Raw genomic sequence first — 21,722 nt, 5'->3', positions numbered from 1 at the left:
ATGTACAGTTGTCCACCCCTCTCCTTTTTGGTTGTGTAAGGCGCATTTACTGAGCACTGCTAGTATTTAAAGTGATGCAGTCACCACCTGCCTGTGCTGGACGTGAGGAAGCCATTACTCCTGTATTTCTTCCTTCCTGGCAAGCCAGCTCGAGCTTTATTCCTAAGCATGACTTACTTGAGCTTAGTCGAACCTTCTTCCTCCCACTTCACCATTCACGCCACATATCATCCTGTCCAGTGGTTGAAGTGAAACCATACAAGAGGCCATACAGAGTTATCTGTGTTGTCAGCGTCTTATTCCCTTTTGCGATCCATTATAAATTCTACATGATATATTAGTCTAGCAGTCCCCCTTGGAGAATAACCAGAAAGTGTTTATTTTAGTATATGATGTGAAGAAGTGTAAGGCTTTAGATTGGAGAGTGTTGACAGTAGTAACGAAATTTGAAGAGTCCTTTAAGACCTGCTCACCACTCTTTTGACTGTGCCGAACACTTCACCTTCTTCACTCTTTCCACCCTATTGCTAGTGTTGCTGCTGCTCTGGCTGCGGCCTTCATCTGCATACACTGCAGGCGCCATAAGTCTGCGGAATCACTTCTCGGAGCTGTGCTGAGAAAAGGACACGGTGTGTTAGAATGGCCCCTTGTCACAAGAACACGTCACAAAATTTTTGATTTTCTCTAACGTCACCAAATTTTTATTAAATCCATTATGGTATTTTTGAGATTTTGGAGTATTTATTTTTTCTATTATATTTTTGGGCAGGTTTACCTCTAAATATTGATCTATCATAAATACCTTTCTTATGTTCCATCCTGCCAGATTTCAGTGTTTTAACCTTAACCATTCAGGGAGGACTTCAACTTCGAAAACCAATGAAAACATCGAACGTGTGAACACTCTTGTGAGATCAGACCGTCGTTTAACATTAAGAATGTTGAGTGAACAATTAAATTTGAACAGATTCACCATTCATCAAATTTTGACTGAACATTTGAACATGCGAAAGGTCTGTGCCAAAATGGTGCCGAAAAACTGCCCTCTCCATAACAGAATTTGTGACCTCAAAAGGCATTCCTGTGGTTCCCCAGCCCCCTTACTCGCCTGACCTCAGTCCGTGTGACTTTTTCCTTTTTCCTAAACTGAAAAATATCCTCAAAGGACAACATTTCGGGACTTTAGAAAACATCCAAAAGAGTGTAACGGACATGCTGAAGACCATACCGGTTGAAGACTTCCAGCGCTGCTACTAACAGTGGGAACAACGTCTCCATCGGTGTGTAGCTGCCCAAGGGAACTACTTTGAAGGGGATAACATTGATGTTTGAAAAAAATAAAAACTTTGGTAAATAAAAAATCAGTCTCATTACTTTTCTGCCACACCTCGTATGTATATATATATATATATGAATGAATATCTATTATAAAAAAAAACTTGTGACGAGACATTTTCCCGGAGACGAGTCGTGATCTTTTAAAGAGAGACAGAGACACTTTCACTTCCTGCGAGACGGACAAGTCACGTCATACTTACAACCTTCAGACGCAAGTCCCGTGATACACATGCAGAGTAGGTTAGAGATAATTGGAAGTAGGAAAAGTCGAAAGTCTGAAAAAATGAAAGTTATGATTGCATTAGTGCAAAAAAAATGAAAATATTACTCAGGGAAATAAAGGAACAGCAAACATGAGATCTAATATTCAGGTGCTGTACAGGTTTTTAAAAGTTCCACATGAAATGCAGATCACACAGCAGCAGCAAGCCAATAGCTTCTCGAGCAAAGAGGAGGTGAAAAAAACCACCTGCTACTTGTTTCCCAATGTATCACCGTTTATGAGGGGTTTCGGAGGAGTGGCCGCGTCTCCTTGGGGTGTTCACAGGCTCCCTCTTCACAACAGCGCCTTCTGCCACTGGCAGGTGGGAAAGGGTTGGCGAGCGAAGCCCCCTTTTATATATATATATATATATATATATATATATATATATATATATATATATTTGTACACTGGGTTCTTCTTGTCTTCTTTTGTCCAGATCTCACTCTATATACAGTGCCCTCCATAATATTTTAAGACCTACTTTTCCTTGATTTACCCCTCTGCTACACAGTTTAAAATTACAAATCAAACAATTCAGATGTGATTAACTCTTTGACGGCTGAATATTTTTTTTCCAAAAAACTCAGTTTTATGAAAACCACACATAGCAATAGTTTCACACAGATATCAACAAAAATGTCAGTTGCTGCATGCTGTGACTGCTGTTGGTGCCTGCTCTGGTGGTATTGGCTGCACATGGAGCTGGGGGTGTTGCTGTTGGGGCTCAACGGCCAGCAGGAATGCATGGTGGGCTGGCTGCCTGGCTGTCTTTCTGCGACGGTGGCAAATGCAGTATGATGCAATCTGATATGTATCTCTTGTCATCATACGTGGCTGTCCTTCCAGGCAAATGTTGCCATAGGTGCATCAGCTACACAAACATCACAATCAGCTGATGCCGGTACCTCATTTTTGTTTTTGATCTCCATCCCCAGGTCAATTGAATCAAAGTTGAAGTCCAACAATTCAGAGTCTGATTCAGCGATAATACACTAAAAATCATCCACGGAGTACTTTGCTTTGCGCATTCACTCTGGTCTCTCCCCAGAAGTCGATGCCACACAGGGAATCAAAGTCAAATCAATGAAGCAAACTTTCCTGCTAGCAAAGATGGTTGAACTAAAACGTAACAGCAAACTTTGTCAGTTTACAGCAGATTACCATCCTCTACCCCTGAATTTCGGCAAAAGTCGACATCCGCCCTGAAAGAGTTAAAGTGCACATTGCAGAGCTTTTATTTAAGGGGATTTGCAAATATTTTGCTGCACCATGTAGAAATGATATATAGATTTTATATAGGTTTTTACTATAGGAAACACTTTTAAATTTAATTTGAAATTCTGCATTTTTTTTGCTCCTTAATAAAACTTGCCAATGTGCAATGCAAAAGATGCAATAAATGTATTTTGTAACACACTGGTATGCATACATTTATACCCACTATAAGATATGAATATAGCAAGCAGTTAACTTCTGGTGTGCCTCATGTTTATAGGTTTTTTTTTAAATTGGCATTTCAGAACCTTAGTTTAGATGTCTTTGATTTATACAGACATGTGATTCAATGGACACAGACACAGCAGTGTTTCACGATTAACTACACAAATTCACAATACCTGTAATTTAAAATTACAAAGCAGGCTAATAATAGTGACAGCAAAGTAATGCAAAAGAAACAATTCTGATCAAACACAGCCACAGAGCACAACTATAAACCAGAGTACGAACTAATAGTCAAAAGTAAACTGGAAAATTGAGTGCTGAACTTTGATGGCTAGCAGACGATTTTAACATTGAGCACTGACAACAACAGACAAAGTGTTCAAAATAACCAGCAGAAGAGTGAAAGGGGTGAAATTAAAATATAACAAGCATCTTAATGTGCAGTACATCCGTCCATCTATCCTCCAAACCTGCTTTATTCAGAGCAGGGGCAAGGGGAAGCTGGAGACTACCCCAGCAAGCATAGAGTGCAAGGCAGGAACAATTCCTGGACAAGTGTGAATACACACACACACACACTCACAGAAGATAATTTATCATCACCAATCCTATAGTTTTTGCTATTCAGCTCTTCATAACTGTCTGTCTTTTTATGAGATCCCCAGTCATGATTCATTTTGTCCTGTATTCAATTCCTTTCATAACCGACTTTTTAATTCCTGCTACAATGATGTGACTCATCTGTACATTCAACTCTTACTGTCAAGTCTGACTTTAACTGACATTCAGTCGTGTTTTATATTCTAATACAGCGTAAGGGGGTGTCTGCACTTTAGGCCCTGTGTGCCTTACTTTTACTCTCTTATTTCAGTTATTTTGTTATGTCTCGGCTTTGTAATGTATTCATGTAATGATGCTTACTATGAAAGGGGAATGTTAAAATCAAGATCAATTGATGATAATAATAATAATAATAATGTTACATTTATTGAGCGCCTTTCACAAACCCAAGGTCGCTTTACATACAGAGTAAAAAAAAATTACACAGATGACAAAAGTTCGTAGAAGAAGAAAGTTTTCAGGTGAGATTTAAAAGTGCAGAAAGAGGAGCAAACTCAGAGAGACTGAGTAATAGAGTTCCAGAGTTGAGGGGCCATAGCACTGAAGGACCTGCCTGCCTCCCAGGTTGGAGAGTCTGGTGCATGAGACAGTAAGGAGATTACTGCTCGAGGACCTGAGAGAGCGATAAGGAGTGTAAGGAGCTGAGTGAGGTAGAGGGGGCAAGGTTATGTAGGGCTTTGAAGGTGAGAAGCAGAATCTTGAATTTAATCCTTGATGGAACCGGTAACCAGTGAAGCTTGGAGAGAACAGGGGAGATGTGAGGAAAACGCTTTGTGTGGGTGAGGACTCTGGCTGCGAAGTTCTGAATGTACTGTAGCCTCTGTGTAGATTTTGCAGAGAGGCCAATGGCGAGGGAATTACAGTAATCAATACGAGACATCATGACAAACATTGAAGCAGAGCCTGACAATCATTAAAGGACAGAGATGGACAGAGGCGGGCAATGCGATGGAGATGACAGAATGAAATTTTGGAAAGAGACTTAATGTGTAACTCAGAGTTAAGTGATGAATCAAACAAAACATCTATTGTCGCAGCCATCTTACAGATCTCTTTTCACTCTGCAGATTTGTTGGCCGCATCAACATATACCAGAACCGGGATGAGCCCGCTGCCAGGTATGATTTTACTGCATTGTGTGGTAAAGTTAATAAAAGCACCACTATTTAAAACTTTGGGTTCAGTAACGAATAAGCTGCTCATGTATTTGTCACACTACACACTACACTGACTTTCTGACTGGTCCTTCCCTAGGAACTCGAACAGGTGGGATGTGCAGGTCTGCTCTCGATCGATGTGTGTTTTCTCTCTTTTTCTTTTTCCTCTTCTATGTGAGGTTGATGCACTTGATTAACCTTCTCTATTCAGTTCGGTCCTGCACCTCCTTGACAGTCAAGCGGTTTCCCTTCAAATCTTCTTTTACTTTATCCGTCCACCTCTGCTTTGATCTCCCTCATTTTCTCATCCCCTGGACCTCCAATCCCATCACTCTTTTGCCCACAAATTCGATGTTTCTCCTCATCACATATACATACCACTTCAATTTACTTTACTGAGCTTTTTATCTCTCACTGTTTTGGTGCATCTCTGATTGTCCCATTTCTTAGTCTGTCCTTATTTGTAACTTTTCTCAATGCTTCAATATCAGTTGTTTCAATGCAAAGACTGTATCAATTGCTCCTCTCCACAGCATAAAACCAATCTACTCCCCCTCATGTCTCCTCCTTAAGCTTTCTCTCTCTAACCCTTTCCCAAATGTTCCTTGTGTGTGACATCAGTTTCAACCCTCTATTCTGTCCACAACCATTCACCTTATAAATGGGTACAATCCCCCTGTTCCTCCACTCCTCTGGTATCCTCTCCTGTTCAGTGATCTTCTGCATTCAATCCCACAACACATCGACTCCCTCTTCTCCTAAACTCGTCCACACTTCTGCTGATCCTGTTCTCTTTCCATTTTTCATTCTTTTGAGTATCTCCTTTACTTCCTCCCTCCTTATACTTGGTAATGGACTCCATCACCAAATAGTACCCTTGGATTTTCTTTATTTAACAGCTTTTTAAAGTGCCTCTTCCATCTATTCTTGATCCTGTCATGCTCATTTAGGATCACATGCAGTATTATTTGGAGTTAATTATCCTTAATTACCCTCTTATTTCTCCAGACCATCCCAGTATAAATAATTTTCAGCGAAATGCAATGAATGGATCATTCATGTCATGTCCGTTTGACAGCACAACGCATGCAGAAAAGATTGACTGTCTCACCCACTTTCCCTCCAGCTTTACAGTACCTGTCGGCATCAGTTAGCCTGCCCTGCTTTCTCTTGTTCACTTGCTGTTGATGTTGATCAGGGAGAACTGTGCAAGTTTGGCAAGTTACAAAGCACTGTTGAAGATGAAGTGATAAAGGTGAGGCCTAGCTGGTCATGGTCTCCAATTCACACTCTGTGCCTTAGCTTGCATTTTATTACTTAGTGAAGAGTGAATGAAAGAATTGGGACCCACCATAGTAATAAAGACAGAAATCATCTCTCTCTTTGTTCATAGCCGCAAGATGCCACAGTGCGTTACTTATTGAGGCATATGGCCATACATCTTTGCAGACCATACAGTTGTCCCTAATTAGGCATGCCCACTGCAACGAGAGCATGGTTCTGATCCAGCAAAGTGCTTTTAGGGGTTTTTCACCTCCATGTTAAATCCTTTTGTACCACTGCAACTCTATCGTCTAATTGTCTCTGTTTTTCAGGCCTCTGGGATCAGAAAACTTGCTGCTTAGAGGAGCCACTCTGAAGAATACGGAATACATTTTTGGTAAGTGATATTTTATCAGTTTTTTTTTTTTTTGAAGATGCTACACCCAATAAGTTCTAAGATTGGCCATTGTGTGGCACTGCTGTGATTGTAAGCCAGTCACACACACACATTATGTGGAACGTATTCATAGCCCTGTTGAGCTGAGCATCTGGTTTTGCATGCATGCTTAGATTTCTGTTGAGGATGAATAAAAGGATTGCACAATGAAAAATGTTTATTTTTGAGTAAGAAGAAAAAAATCTGATATTTGTCAGCTTCTTGTTAAATCCGGAACTAAACCACTACTGGTGTAAAAGCAGATATACACCAAATAAGCACTTAGTCACAGTGTTTTGTTTACATGGCACAGGCAATTCAAAATTTCTCAAGCTCGCAATTCATTGTCACTGTAGGCGTTAGCGCATGAAAAGTTAAGTTGCAAAGCTGTGGTTTAATGGGTTGAATGCTTTTCACAGAGTTTGCTGCGCCTCCTGAATATTTTCATTAGTCAGTTTCGTTGCTGATCAGCAGTATCAGTCTTCATCTTCAGGAGATGCTTCTCTGGACTGCAGCTATGTGCTTATTCAGGGAGCACCTGCTGTAACATCTGTGATAATCTCCTACCAAGAAGCAGGCAAAATCTGATCTTGGGTTGTTACTCAAAAGTGGAGATTTGTTTTTGCATAGCCAGTGCACTATAGACACTTTGCTTTCAACCTTTTTATCTTTTTCTTTCGGCTGCTCCCGTTAGGGGTCGCCACAGCTGATCATCTTCTTCCATATCTTCCTGTCCTTGTCATCTTGTTCTGTTACACCCATCACCTGCATGTCCTCTCTCACCACATCCCTAAACCTCCTCTTAGGCCTTCCTCTTGCCTGGTAGCTCTATCCTTAGCATCCTTCTCCCAATGTACCCAGCATCTCTCCTCTGCACATGTCCAAACCAACGCAATCTCGCCTCTCTGACTTTGTCTCCCAATTGTCCAACCTGAGCGGACCCTCTAATGTCCTCATTTCTAATCCTATCCACCCTCGTCACACCCAAAGCAAATCTTAACATCTTTAACTCTGCCACCTCCAGCTCTGTCTCCTGCTTTCTGGTCAGTGCCACCGTCTCCAAGCCATATAACATAGCTGGTCTCACTACCGTCCTGTAGACCTTCCCTTTCACTCTTACTGATACCCGTCTGTCACAACTTACTCCTGACACTCTTCTCCAACCACTCCACCCTGCCTGCACTCTCTTTTTCACTTCTCTTCCACACTTCCTGTTATTCTGTACTGTTGATCCCAAGTATTTAAACTCATCCACCTTCGCCAACTCTACTCCTTTCATCCTCGCCATTCCTCTGACCTCCCTCTCATTTACACACATGTATTCTGTCTTGTTCCTACTCCTTCTTTCCTCTCCTCTCTAGAGCATATCTCCACCTCTGCAGGGTCTTCTTAACCTGCTCCCTACTATTGCTACAGATAACAATGTCATCAGCAAACATCACAGTGCACGGGCACTATTTTCAACCTAATTAAACAATTTCTAAAAAACACTAAAACCTGGCTCTGTAGATATGGTTGTTATACCATCACATCTAACAAGTGTGCGCTGCTGGCTTGCAACCACTGTCACACCACATGGTAACCATTCTTAGACCTTACTAATTTTGAACTCTAAAAGCCCAGTCAAACTGCAGATTAGCTGCATTTACATGGCTTGGGAGCACACTGTTGCTTATGAGGGGGTGTTGCTCTTCAGTTCCGGTAAGAGAGCTTTGGGTCCAATATCTGATAAAGTTAATGAGGTGGACTAGCAGATGGCCAGTCACATACACTATATTACCAAAAGTATCGGGACCCCCCTCCAAATCATTGAATTCAGGTGTTCCACTGACTTCCATGGCCACGGGTGTATAAACTCAAGCACCTCGGCATGTAGACGGCCTCTACAAACATTTATGAAAGAATGTGTTGCTCTGAGGAGCTCAGTTAATTCAAGCCTGGTACCGTGACAGGATGCCAACTGTGCAATAAGTCCATTTGTGAAATTTCCTCGCTACCAAATATTCCACGGTCAACTGTTAGTGGTATTATTAACAAAGTGGAAGCAATTGGGAACAACAGCAACTCAGCCACAAAGTGGTAGGCCACATAAAATCACAGAACAGGGACAGCGCATGCTGAGGTGTGCAGAAGTCGGCAACTTTCTGCAGAGTCAACAGCTACAGACCTCCAGAAGCTCAAGAACAGTGCAGCATAGAGAGAGAGAGAGAGCCTCATTGAATGGGTCTCCATGGCCGAGCAGCTGCAGCCAAGCCTGACATCACCAAGTGCAATGCAAAGCCTCGGATGCAGTGGTGTAAAGCCCACCGCCCGCCACTGGACTCGAGATCAGTACAGATGTGTCCTCTGGAGTGACGAATCACACCATCCGATGGACGAGTCTAGGTCTGGCGGTTGCCAGGAGAACGGGACTTACTAAATGTACAAAAAACAAATCCAAATCATATTATGTGATATCATCTACTGTTAAATTCTACTCTGTACTTCTAAAATTTTTATTTTTATACGGATTTGTTCTGTTCTCTGTATTGTATTGACCCCCTTCTTTTTGACACCCACTGTACGCCCAACCTACCTGGAAAGGGGTCTCTCTTTGAACTGCCTTTCCCGAGGTTTCTTCCATTTTTTCCCTACAAGGGTTTTGTCTTCTTAGAGAGTCAAGGCTGGGGGGCTGTCAAGAGGCAGGGCCTGTTAAAGCCCATTGTGGCACTTCTTGTGTGATTTTGGGCTCTACAAAAATAAATTGTATTGTAAAGTTTGGTGGAGGGGGATTATGGTGTGGGGTTGTTTTTCTGGGGTTGCCCCTTAGTTCTAGTGAAAGGAACTCTTAATGCTGCAGCATACAAAGCCATTTTGGACAAGTTCATGCTCCCAACTTTGGGGATGGCCCCTTCCTGTTCCAACATGACTGCACATGCGCCAGTGCACAAAGCAAGGTCTATGAAGAAATGGAGGAGCGAGTTTGGTGTGGAGGAACTTGACTGGCCTTCACAGAGCCCTGACCTCAACCTGACAGAACACCTTTGGGATGAATTCGAGTGGAGACTGCGAGCGAGCCAGGGCTTCTCCTCCAACGTCAGTGCCTGAACTCACAAATGCTCTCCTGGTAAGAAATTCCCATAAACACACTCACCCTACACCTTGTAGAAAGCCATCTCAGAAGAGTTGAAGGTGTTAGAGCTGCAAAGGGTGGGCCAATTTCACATTAAAGCCTATGAATTAAGAATGGGATGTCATTAAAGTTCATGTGTGTGTAAAGGCAGGCATCCCAATACTTTTGGGAATATAGTGTATAAAGTAAAATATTCATATTCAATGTCCTCCATGATATTTGGAATAAACACACATTTTTCATTGATTCACGCTCCACAGTTTAAAATTACAAATTAAACAATTCAGATATTGTGATTAAAGTTTTCATTGCAGACTTTTATTAGCACATTTTTTTATTTGGTATTTGCATACATTTCAGTCAGAGCATGTAGAAATGACAATGTTTTTTCGACACGGTCCCTCCATTTCAGGGCACAATAATGTTTGGAACAATTGCCGTCACAGAGGTTTGGGATTACTCAGGTGTGTTTCATTGCTTCATAAGATATGCCTCTAGACTTTGGAGTCTGTAGCTGCCATTGTTCAACATGACAACAAGAGCAGTGCCAATAAAAGTCAAAGAGGCCATTATGAGGCTGAAAAATAAGAATAAAACCATTACAGACATCGGTAAAACCTTAGGATGTCCTAACAGTGAACTCAGAAATTGCAAAGGGACTGGTAGGTCAAGGAAGACATCCACTGGTGATGACAGAAGAATCCTCATTATGGTAAAGAAAAGCCCCAAACGCTTGTCTGACAGATCAGAAACAGTCATCAGGGAGCAGATGTGTCAGAGACGACTAGAACAGAAACACAGAGGACACACTGCAGGATACACACCACTAGTTAGCCACAAAAACAGGATGGCCAGATTAGAGGTTGCAAAAAGTAATTAAAAGAGCCTGTACAATATTTGGTCATACCAGATAAAGATGAACCTGCTGTGTCAGAGTGATGGCAAGAACAAGTCTGGGGATGAAAAGGAACTGCCCAAGTGCCAAAGCAGACCATCTCATCTGTTAGACATGGTGGTGGAGTGGTATGGCTTAGGTATGTATGGCTGCCACAAGTCCTGGCACACTTCTCTTCATTGGTGATGGGACTGTTCACGGCAGCTGCACAATGAATTCTGAGGTGTGTAGAAACATCTAATCTGCTCAAGTTCCAGTAAATGCCTCCAAACTTACTGGATGGCGCTTCATCCTGCAACAAGATAATGATCCAAACATACTGCTAAGGCAACACAGGAGTTTGTGAAAACTAAAAAATGGAAAACTTGAATAGCCAAGCCAGTCACCTGATGTAAATCCAATTGAGCAGGCCTTCCATATGCTGAAGAGAAAATTTAATGGAATTTGCCCCACCAAAACAAGCGGGAGCTGACAATGCCTGCATTAGAAGCTTGGCAGAGCATCACCAGAGAAGATCCTCAGCAGCTGGTGATGTCTATGAATCACAGACTTCAAACAGTCATTGCCTACAAGGGATATGAGACAAAGTGGTAAATAGGACTTCTTGGTCCTGAAACTGGAAGACCATGTAGAAAAAGTGTTTTTTTTACATGCTGCAATTGAAATGTATGCAAATCCCCTTAAATGAAAGTCTGCAATTTGCACTTTAATCGTATCTGAAGTATTTGATTTTATCTTTCTCTTAATATTATTACAGGACACTATATATATATATATATATATATATATATATATATATATATATATATATATATATATATATATATACTCACCTAAAGAATTATTAGGAACACCATACTAATACGGTGTTTGACCCCCTTTCGCCTTCAGAACTGCCTTAATTCTACGTGGCATTGATTCAACAAGGTGCTGAAAGCATTCTTTAGAAATGTTGGCCCATATTGATAGGATAGCATCTTGCAGTTGATGGAGATTTGTGGGATGCACATCCAGGGCACGAAGCTCCCGTTCCACCACATCCCAAAGATGCTCTATTGGGTTGAGATCTGGTGACTGTGGGGGCCATTTTAGTACAGTGAACTCATTGTCATGTTCAAGAAACCAATTTAAAATGATTCGAGCTTTGTGACATGGTGCATTATCCTGCTGGAAGTAGCCATCAGAGGCAGAACTCTACGTGACCATCTTCATCAAGCCCTTCTGTGAGAACCCTAAATCCAAAGAGGACTGTTTCATTTATGCTAGGTAGAATGCCCAGAGGGGAGTGGGTGGTCTAATGGTCTGGAATCCCTACAGATTTTATTTTTTTCTTCAGCCGTCTGGAGTTTTTTTTTTTTTTGTGTCCCCGCCATTGAACCTTACTCTTATTCGATGTTAATTAATGTTGATTTATTTTGTTTTCTTATTGTGTCTTTTATTTTTCTATTCTTTATTATGTAAAGCACTTTGAGCTACTGTTTGTATGAAAATGTGCTATATAAATAAATGTTGTTGTTGTTGGTGGTCATGAAGGGATGGACATGGTCAGAAACAATGCTCAGGTAGCCCGTGGCATTTAAACGATGCCCAATTGGCACTAAGGGGCCTAAAGTGTGCCAAGAAAACATCCCCACACCATTACACCACCACCACCAGCCTGCACAGTGGTAACAAGGCATGATGGATCCATGTTCTCGTTCTGTTTACGCCAAATTCTGACTCCACCATTTGAATGTCTCAACAGAAATCGAGACTCATCAGACAAGGCAACATTTTTCCAGTCTTCAACTGTCCAATTTTGGTGAGCTCGTGCAAATTGTAGCCTCTTTTTCCTATTTGTAGTGGAGATGAGTGGTACCCGGTGGGGTCTTCTGCTGTTGTAGCCCATCCGCCTCAAGGTTGTGCGTGTTGTGGCTTCACAAATGCTTTGCTGCATACCTCGGTTGTAACGAGTGGTTATTTCAGTCAAAGTTGCTCTTCTATCAGCTTGAATCAGTCGGCCCATTCTCCTCTGACCTCTAGCATCAACAAGGCATTTTAGCCCACAGGACTGCCGCATACTGGATGTTTTTCCCTTTTCACACCATTCTTTGTAAACCCTAGAAATGGTTGTGCGTGAAAATCCCAGTAACTGAGCAGATTGTGAAATACTCAGACCGGCCCGTCTGGCACCAACAACCATGCCACGCTCAAAATTGCTTAAATCACCTTTCTTTCTCATTCTGACATTCAGTTTGGAGTTCAGGAGATTGTCTTGACCAGGACCACACCCTAAATGCATTGAAGCAACTGCCATGTGATTGGTTGATTAGATGATTGCATTAATGAGAAATTGAACAGGTGTTCCTAATAATCTTTTAGGTGAGTGTATATATATATATATATATATATATATATATATATATATATATATATATATATATATATAATTATTTATTTATTTAGTGTTCATAGATATTGGGAACATCAGTGCTGCTTGTTCTGTGCTCATTCTGCACCAGATGCACACAGTCTGATGGAGGAGCTGGTTCAAAGAAACCTCTGTTCTCACTGTCTGTCCACTGTTGCCACAAGTTATGCCATTCCGGTAAATTAATGCATTTTCACCTTGTCAATAACTTCAACGGCCTTACCTGTACCTTTTAAAGCAGGGGGGTTGTTGCTTTGCAGTAACTCTAACAGACATTAGCTTGCTATACTCAATCCACGGATGCAACTCATTCAATTCGATACAACTTAGTCTTAACTGCACTTTCACTTAACAGTGCAGTGTGTTATAAATAATTATAAATAATATGTAAAAATAAACACACAATATACTGTATGTACAAAAATATAACTACCTTGTATCTGTAATATAAGACCTATGACAGCAGCATTCTGAAAATGTACATTTTTATGCAAATGATAATTTCAATTTTTTTAAGAAGAAAATCAGACAACAGATCCATCATGATTTGGTGCATCCATTTCAAGGTAAACCACCTTGCCACCAAAGTCTCAGAGAAAATGAGTGAAAGAAAACAGAAAAGACTAATTAACAGTGAAACAAAACAAAAAAATATAATTGATTAAAAAGCAATATAGAGAAGCAATATGTAACAACCTTAATGTCAGCTCTAACAGTTGAATGGCTATGCTACAGTAAGTTCTGAGATTCATTTAAATGATGAAACGGATGGGGTTTCTGTAAATTCGGGAGACTACACTCTAGAGTTTGGGCGTCCTATAGCAGAAGTAACTGCTTACTGTACAAATTTTGTTTATCCTTGAATTTTAAAGAGGGTCAGCTTCAAGAGACTGCAATGTATGCCCTGAAGTGACTGCACTAATTCATTTTGTGTGCTAATGGGGGAGCTGAACCATTTCTGACTTTTAAGTACAGTACCTGATAAAAAAAATCATTTTAAAATCGGCTCTAAATTTAATTGCAAGTCAGTGAACGATTTAAGAACTGCTGTTGCATGGTCATACTTCTTGGTTCTAATTATGAGCCTTGCTGTCATTTTTAAATTAATTGTAGAGTAATATTCATAAAGCATTACAAAAGTTAATTTTGCTTGAGACAAATGAAAGAAAAAACTCTTTTAAGAATCTGCAGCAGATGTAGCCCAATCATATTCTTTTACTCAGATGTGAGTTAAATTGTTAAATTCTTTCTTTTCTTTCTTTTAATTCAACTTCTCATCCCCACCTTACATTTATTAGTATAGATAAATATGAAATCCACTATATAATATATAGATGGGCAGACAGATATGAAAGGCACTATATAACAGATAGATAGATAGATGTTTTAATTTCTGAAACTTCTAATATGCTAAAAATATGGCTGCTAAAAATACATTAGTATCTAATTGTTGAGGATTTTGCATTCGGTCTTTTATATCACTACTGCACCATTTGGTGTTTTTATAGATAGATAGATATACAGACAGATAGATAGAAATAAAAGGCAGTATATGATAGATAGATAGATAGATAGATATTTTGTGGTTTTGAATCTGGATTTATCAGATTAATATGTTAAAAGATTAATAAGTATTCCTCTGCATAACACTCCCAACTATGCTTCTTCTGCCTATTCAATAAAGAAGGACCTTAAAAATTTTGAGCCACTGACTACACCATTTGTTTCCTGTGGTCTCCTGTTCATCCTACTGAGACGCTCTATGTGCTTCCAGTTTTCGTCTCTACAGTATAGTCTAACTCTGTGGGTCTCAGATGACAGTCCAGGGTCTTTTCACCTTGAGACCAACTTGTTTTTAATCTGTGGTTTTGGTTAGTGTTGCTGTTGGAAAGAGCAGGTGTAGGTGCAGGTGTTGTTCCAGCAATCCAATGAAATGTCAGCTAAATTGTTATATTATTCCTTTTCATTCTTGTAATTAGCTTCTCATCCCTAACTAATATTTATTAGTACACACAGATAGATATGCAAGATATTATATAATGGATAGATATATGAAAGGTGCATATGATTGATAGAGAGATGGACATGAAATGTATCATATAATGTATAGATAGATATGAAAGAAGCTAAATGATAAATAGAGAGATGGATGGATGGACAAAACTGTCTCCCATCCCCTAACCCCCGGAGGAAATCTGGATTTGCACAGAAGCTATGCACCAGTATAACACCATCTAACACCAGTTCTGTTCCCTAACAACCAAGTTACTTGAACTATTCTATAACATTTCAGTAATTATTTACAGTGGTCGCTCTTCCAAAACCCCCTCTTAAACGGTGATACATTGGGAAACAAATACATTTTTTGTACCTCCTCTTTGCTTGATCAGCTGCTGGCCTGCTGCTGCCGTGCCGTGTGATCTGCATCTCGTGCGGTGCTTCGAACATTTAAAAGCCCGTACAGCAGCTGTCCTACTCTTTGTCTTTTATTTACAACCCTGGGCGTGGTTAAATCTCTTGGCACAAAGTCTCGTCTTGCGGGACGCAGGTTCTTGATATTTTTTAGTTTATAATTAAAAAATGGAACAAGAATCTGGAAATCTAACAACATCACATTAAAGTTCAATAAATTCTGAAAAGAGTGGTACCAAACTTATATATGTAGGTTTTATAATCAGCCCGGTTTAAAGCGTGACAAAAAATTGTTGCACTTTTAGGCTTAGGATTTTATATAGAGAGAGTAGCTCTATATATTATATTATACTAGCCCTGTAAGCCTGTGCTGTAAAAAGCCTGGGGTCCTAGAAACTATTGAAATCGTCAGAAAAAAAAAACTGAAATGTAGACATTTCAGGTAATCGAAAGGAACTACTCTGGGCATCTCTCTCCTAGGAGGATTCATTTTGCCGATGTGCTCGCATTGCTTGTGTTATTAGTGGCTAAGAGTGCTTTCTGTTTCCTCAGAGGTGGAGCCCTTACCCCGACTCCACCTCTCACTTTCAGGCCAGACAGACACACATACTTCCACGCATAGACATTTATATATAAGATATACAGTACATACACACATACAGTACAGGCCAAAAGTTTGGACACACCTCCTCATTCAATGTGTTTTCTTTATTTTCATGACCATTTACATTGGTAGATTCTCACTGAAGGCATCAAAACTATGAATGAACACATGTGGAGTTATGTACTTAACAAAAAAAGGTGAAATAACTGAAAACATGTTTTATATTCTAGTTTCTTCAAAATAGCCCCCCTTTGCTCTGATTACTGCTTTGCACACTCTTGGCATTCTCTCGATGAGCTTCAACATGTAGTCACCTGAAATGGTTTTCACTTCACAGGTGTGCCTTATCAGGTTATTTAGTGGAATTTCTTGCTTTATCAATGGGGTTGGGACCAGCAGTTGTGTTGTGCAGAAGTCAGGCTAGTTGGACGCTCATTTATTTTTCAACAGGACAATGACCCCAAACACACCTCCAGGCTGTGTAAGGGCTATTTGACCAAGAAGGAGAGTGATGGAGTGCTGTAAATGGTCATGAAAATAAAGAAAACACATTGAATGAGGAGGTGTGTCCAAACTTTTGGCCTGTACTGTATATATACACACACATCAGGATGATCTAAAAGGAAGAAAATTTGAAAAAGAATGAAAAGAAAACTTCACTCACAGTGAGGCACCATACAGGAGGCATATTGCTGTTGGTATAAAGGATCCATCAGTTGTGTTTCTTGAGACACTTCTACTGAATGTTGTTCATAATCGCACTCAATTTTGTTTTAATTCTCTCCTTTACCACTACCTCCAGGGGGTCCAGACTTTGTTCCAAAACTGAGTCTACCCTTTTAATGAGCTTGTTAATTTTGTGGGTTTCTCTTGATGTTACCAGCCCAGCACACCACAGCGTACAAAACTGCACTGGCATCACAACAGGGTTGTAGGAGATCTGAAGGATGTGGCTACTAACATTAAAAGAAAGAGTCTTCTAAGGACAAAGAGTCTGCTCTTCCATTTCTTATATAGTTCCTCTGTGTTCTGAGAGCAGTCCAACCTGTCATTAATGTGGACCCCCAAGTGTTTATAGGAGTGGGCCACCTCTACATCTACTCCATGAATGGTGACCAGACACAGAGGCTCTTTGGTGCAGTGAAAGCCAATAAGCAGTTCCTTGGTTTTGCTGATGTTAAGGTGCAGACAATTCCCTTTGCACCAAGAAACAAAGTTCTCCACCTGACTCCTTTCCTCTGTCTCACCCCCCTTTTTGAGTTTAGCTGTTTAGTTGAATTCTGGGAAAACAGGTGCAGCATGAAAACTTGCAGGCATTTTAAGCACCAAATACCCCACAGCTTTACAACACAAGGTGCTTATAACATTCTCCATTTAAGGACAATGCTCTTTTGTTAGTTTGAATTCTTTACAGAAATGAACGTGCTGTCCTTGTTCTAATTTTGTACTTGATATTTGATTGTTAAAAAAAATGTGACGGCAAAAAAAGACAATGTGCAATTTTCTACATAACATTTAGTGAAATAAACTCCTAAACATTCGATCTGTTAAAGATAAAAGAGGAATATTGCATCCTCTGACTGTCCCTCTTTCATTCTGCCTTGGCGTCTGTGGCCCTCAATTCACTCAGTGCAGAGATGAGCTGTAATATGACACAACCAGCATATAAACATCAGCTAACTAAATTAGGGTGAGGAGAAAAATTAAATAAAACTGCAAACATTTGACAGATGTGTCTGGTACAGGTAGAAAATAACTCAGTGAATCTATTACTGCTAATCTAAAGCAAGAAAAATGTACGAACCTGTTATTAACAACATGTAAATCAATATGTAATTGGTTTAGATGGGATCAGAGTTAGGAAGTGATTTAAGGAGCTGAAGAGAAAAAAAATAATTTAATTTTAAAGATGATATTACAGAAATGGTGAGGGAATTATTGCGTTATTTTTGCTTTTGTTTCAGTTTTTAGTACTGCTATTCTAGTGTGCAATTGCTTAGGTGCTGCTAAAAAGTTTAATTAATTTAAGGGTACATCAAAGGATTAAAGCAAGTTGGTCTTAAGGTGACAATATGTTTTCAGGACCCTGTACCGTCATCCAAGACCCACAAAGTTAGACTATACATGAAAACTGATATTTTTTCCCTAATTCTTCTCACAAGATCTTTCTTTTTTCTGAGTCAAAGTTCAGACACTTTGTTGTGCATGCTTTCATCTTTTTTGTGCTTCTGTACTGATGTCATGCACTGCTCTTGCATACACCTCATTGCCTTCCTTGTAATAGCACCACGTTTTCTACCGCACAGTGCTGGCACCTGTGATTTAAATCCACATTTATTTAAAGAGCTACATTTCATCTTGGGAACAAATAACGTTCTGTCTGCCTGTTTATCTATCTATTATATAGTGCCTTTCACATCTATCTTATCTGTCTATCTCTGTATTATATAGTGTCCTTCACATCTATCTATCTATCTATTGTGGCAAGCAGTTGGGGGTGGTATCCAGCCGGGATGCCCAGAAGGACTGGAAGAGGGACTACGCCTCCTCCAGACCACAAGAGGGCAGCCGCCTTGGATGGTATGGGGACCACGGGAACAGAGCTTGAAAGCTCAACCCTATATGGGCCCATGGTCACCGCCAGGGTTCACCCGGATGCCTGAAGAACCCTGGCCTTCAGCACTTCCGCCACACCCGGAAGTGCCCTGGGTGGGGGTGGGTGATGAAGACCACGGACACCCGGAGTGCTTCCGGGTGCACAGTCGGCACTTCCGCCACAACAGGGCAGTTGGGAGGCACCTGGAGCACATCCGGGTGGATATAAAAGGAGCCGCCTCCCTCCATTAGATGGCTGGAGTTGGGAGGAAGAGAGACAGAACTCGGGAGGAAAGGAGTGGAGGCGGTCAGAAAAAGAGGCATTGGAAGGGCCTGGACTTTGGGGAAGTACTGGGGTTGTGTGTGCACTTTGTAATTAGTATATTGTAAATAAACGTGTGTTGGGTGATTTAAAACCATGTCTACCTGTCTGTGTCCGGGCTGTTTCCCACATTATCTATCTATCTATCTATCTATCTATCTATCTATCTGTCTATTATATACTGCCTTTTGTTTCTATCTATCTATTATATAGTGCCTTTCACATCTATCTATCTGTCTATTATATAGTGCCTGTCACATCTATCTATCTATCTATTATATAGTGCCTTTCACATCTATCTATCTATCTGTCTATCTATCTATCTATCTATCTATCTATCTATCTATCTATCTGTCAATCTTTATATATTTCTATCTGTCTTTCTGTCTGTCTGTTATATACTGCCTTTTGTTTCTATCTATCTATTATATAGTGCCTTTCACATCTATCTTTCTATCTATCTATCATATACTGCCTTTTATTTCAATCTATCTATCTATTATATAGTGCCTTTGAGATCTATCTATCTATCTATCTATCTATCTGTCATATACTGCCTTTTATTTCTATTTATCTATCTGTCTGTCTATCTATAAAAACAATAAATGGCACAGTAATGATGTAAAAGACCGAATGTGAAATCCTCAACGATTATTATTAGCATATTAGAGCTATAGTTTCAGAAATTAAAACAACAACAGACTAAAAGACTACCAAATGAAACACAATTTTTGAAATGTGTATGTCAAACAAAGCTAGTAAGAAGGAAATGTTAAAATGCAGATACATAGTCAAAGGAATAAGAAGAATTGAAACACAAATCATATTCTACTGAAAGGATCAGACAAACCTACCTTCTAAATCAGTAAAGACCAAGTAACAGAAATGAGAATGACTGAATGATCTTTTGAGTCCCAGTGATCTGTGAATATGTCTGAAGTAGTCTTTGAAAATAAACAAATATGTGCCAAAACCAAAAAACACTTTCTGGACACGAGAAAAGACACAAATTAGTGAAGTGGTATTCCATATAACAGACAGTGCAAAATATATATTAAAAAAAAAATTTACAAAATTAGAACATAAAAACTGTCTGAATGGGTGAAAAGGATTTCTTCATAAAAAATGGTAAAGATTCCAACAAAGGTTTGAAAACTGAAAGGCTGAGAACTGAATAAAGCAATTGGATTGAAAGCTGAAACTAGCAGCAAATGTTCAACTTAAAGAAGAGTAAAAAAAGGATAAAAGATTGGAAAATAGACTATCAAGAGATGTTTGTGGAATATTATTGAAAATAAGCAACTAAATAAACAAATAGTTCAGTGACTTATTTACAGAATAAAAGTTAAATAGAATGCCACACGCACAAATAAAAACCCTTTTAAAGGATTTTTCAAAAAGGTTTAAAAAAAAATAAAATTCAGATTTGCTTCAGGGTACACTGAAAGCTAAAAAAAAAAACTCCATATAAACACCATCCTCAGAAATTCCTGGGAAATATAAAGGGTCTTAATGAGAGAAATTCCTGACGCTGTTTTCCTGGGATTATTGACCCAACTTGTCAACGCGCGCTCAGTGTTTTGAAATTCTTACTTGCATGTCTCCCCAGAAAAGATGACCAAAATACAATTGAAAATAAACAAACAGTGTACAGTATTTTACATATAATGCCTGAGTTGAGTCCATCATACCTTAAGACTTTGCTACATTTCTTACAGCTCAGATAGTTCAGCTCCTATTCATGTAAATCTAAAACCACTGAAAACCTCGCTTGACTTTCCATACCTGTCTTTATTTTCTTAACGTGACTCAAGTATCTAGCATTCAGAAATGACATTATAAAAATAATAGAATTATAGCTGGATTTTTAACATGGCAATTTTTAGGTGTGTTCACATCTACTGCACGAAGCACCTACTGCAAAAGACCACGTCTGTCTAAAAATAAGCATTGATTGAACAATATTAAGTGCAGATTAATATTGTACAGAATCGACATTATCAACCTGCAGCTAAATAGTGTTTGAACTAATTAATAACACGGGAAAGATGCAGCTGCCCTAAATGATATGAACACAGGACGGGTTTAAAAATGGACAGCGGTGTCGGTAGGTGGGAGGCTGAAGTCTTTCAGTCTCAAAAATACATGAAAATCACGACAAGCCTCTGATCTTCTTGCTCATCATGTACCTTTTGAATTCCTGTTATATAATAAATCAGTCTATTTCCAAGTTCTTACTTATTTGTATAACTTTAAAGAATTGTTGTGTTTTCACTAATATTAATAGCTAGATAGGAAACTTATTTCTGTTCCTTTCCTCCTTTCATAGGGTAACATTGATGCTGATTTTACGCTAGTATTATGTACTAACAGATATTTTTCCAATGGATATTACTGTAGTGGGTATACTTTAAAAATATTATGTTTAAGAAAACTGAACCAAAATGACTCGGTGATCCTCCACCACTAACACACTTCATTCAATGCCATTTTCATATCACTTGAATTGCAGTCCGCTGTGTATGAAAGCCGTTGAGCCTCCACAAGCTCCGTTTGTAGCTCCAATGTAATGTGCTCTTAAAAAGCCAATAATTAATGGAGTCTACCAACACATGGAACAGCATTCTGTTATCTCTATTATTTATAAGTATGGTACGACTCATTGTTACAAAACTATTTAATAAACAAAAATGTAATAACTGACTCTTGGATGAAATAAATAAATACAACATACAACATACATACATACATACAACATAAATAAATGCTCTTTCCTATCAGTTAACTTAGTGACTGAATGCTCCTGAATGTTACACCAAGTATACACTGTGCAACTTGTTTAAATCATG

At 39.4% G+C, this 21,722-nt stretch overlaps 1 protein-coding gene across 5 annotated transcripts in view; it reads left to right on the top strand.

The window, feature by feature from the left end:
• The window catches only part of atp11a (ATPase phospholipid transporting 11A), a 237,568-nt gene that overhangs the window by 149,160 nt on the left and 66,686 nt on the right, over window positions 1-21,722 (top strand). For all 5 annotated transcript variants that reach the window (XM_039745892.1, XM_039745891.1, XM_039745895.1 and 2 more), the window contains exons 8-9: window positions 4,735-4,785; window positions 6,420-6,484. In XM_039745892.1, the coding sequence (XP_039601826.1) occupies window positions 4,735-4,785; window positions 6,420-6,484 (116 nt within the window). The remainder of the gene's footprint in view (window positions 1-4,734; window positions 4,786-6,419; window positions 6,485-21,722) is intronic.

This window comes from Polypterus senegalus, chromosome 2, assembly GCF_016835505.1.
Source record: "Polypterus senegalus isolate Bchr_013 chromosome 2, ASM1683550v1, whole genome shotgun sequence".
Taxonomy (NCBI): domain Eukaryota; kingdom Metazoa; phylum Chordata; class Cladistia; order Polypteriformes; family Polypteridae; genus Polypterus; species Polypterus senegalus.
The sequence above is the reverse complement of the archived record's forward strand: the minus strand, read 5'-3'. Positions and strand labels throughout refer to the sequence as shown.